This window comes from Mandrillus leucophaeus, unplaced genomic scaffold (assembly GCF_000951045.1).
Source record: "Mandrillus leucophaeus isolate KB7577 unplaced genomic scaffold, Mleu.le_1.0 Scaffold402, whole genome shotgun sequence".
NCBI lineage: Eukaryota > Metazoa > Chordata > Mammalia > Primates > Cercopithecidae > Mandrillus > Mandrillus leucophaeus.
The window spans coordinates 1,059,320-1,060,760 of NW_012104277.1; the positions used below are offsets into that span (position 1 = coordinate 1,059,320).

A 1,441-nucleotide genomic window follows, 5' to 3' on the forward strand; every position below is an offset into this window, starting at 1 on the left:
TAGTAGAGACAGGGTTTCACCGTGTTAGCCAGGATGGTCTCGATCTCTTGACCTCGTGATCCACCCGTCTCGGCCTCCCAAAGTGCTGGGATTACAGGCTAGAGCCACCGTGCCTGGCCCAGCACAATTTTATATAGGGCCCACAGTGTGCCAGGCCCCTGCACTAGGCACTAGCATTCAGTGGCAAACTAGCTTAGCCTGTTCCTTGTTCTTGAGAACCTGAGAGTCAGGAAAGTGACAGACAAAAAACAAATAATGACATAGGTGAAAGATTGGCTGGGTGTGGTGGCTCACACCTGTAATCCAAGCACTTTGGGAGGCCAAGGTGGGTGGATCACCTGAGGCCAGGAGTTCAAGACGAACCTGGCCAACATGGCAAAACCCTGTCTCTACTAAAAATAAAAAAAAATTAGCTGGGCATGGTGGTGCACACCTGTAGTCCCAGCTACTCAGGAGGCTGAGGCAGAAGAATCATTTGAACCTAGGAGGCAGAGGTTGCAGTGAGCCAACATTGCACCAATGCACTCCAGCCTGGGTGACAGAGTGAGACTCCATCTCAAAAAAAAAAAAAAAAAAAAACATGGTGACAAAGGCTATGAAAAGTGAATAATGTCTGCTGAAATGAAAGGTACCTGTGATCAGCGGTGTAGGGGAGAGAACCAGAGGAGAATGCTGGGACATTCTTACCCCAACTTGGGCAGTGGAGTGGAAAGGGGACCTTGGAAGCCCCAGAACAGTCCCCTTTCAGGGCACTGATCCTCCACCTTCCACCCTGTGTTCACGTTGCAGGCCTCACAGGGGTTGTGCTGCTCCTGGTCCTGGCCATCATGTATGTCTTCGCCTCCCACCACTTCCGCCGCCGCAGTTTCCGGGGCTTCTGGCTGACCCACCACCTCTACATCCTGCTCTACGTCCTGGTGAGGGCTTTTGGCTGTGAGCCAGGCCAGGAGGGTATGGGCAGGACATATCCAGGGAAGCAAGGAGGGCTGGGACATTCGTTCTATTTCAAGTTATTTGAAGCATCTTCTTCACTTCTCAACATCTCTCTTTGAAGGTGGAGATGATAGTACAGGGCTCTCCAGTAGGATGACCCCAATATGCAGCACTTGGAAGGTCGGCTCCCTGGGATAGGTTTTGCAGTAGCAGCCCTGCCAGACTGATCTCCATTCCTCGTAGACACTTCCACATCACTTCTGCCCAGCTAGTCTTTCCCCACTTTGGGTGGCTGGTTTTGGCTCCTGGGTGGACTACCTGCACCCAAGAGAGCATCATCCTTTTTGAAGAAACTTATCTTAAATGGGTTCTGCCACTTTTGTTCTGATCCTGTTTTTTGGGGTATTAGTCACACCCACTAAGTGACACCTGTACAGTATATAAGCTTGTTCAAAATGACTTCAGTTGGATTGTTGATCAAATGAAAAAAAAATTTTTGTTTTTTTTT

The 1,441-nt window shown here is 49.6% G+C and overlaps 1 protein-coding gene across 1 annotated transcript in view; it reads left to right on the forward strand.

Annotated features, from left to right (window-relative positions):
- Positions 1-1,441, forward strand: part of DUOX1 (dual oxidase 1) — a 43,945-nt gene that overhangs the window by 25,793 nt on the left and 16,711 nt on the right. The window contains exon 28 of the mRNA XM_011992114.1: positions 790-917. Coding sequence (XP_011847504.1) covers positions 790-917 — 128 coding nt within the window. The remainder of the gene's footprint in view (positions 1-789; positions 918-1,441) is intronic.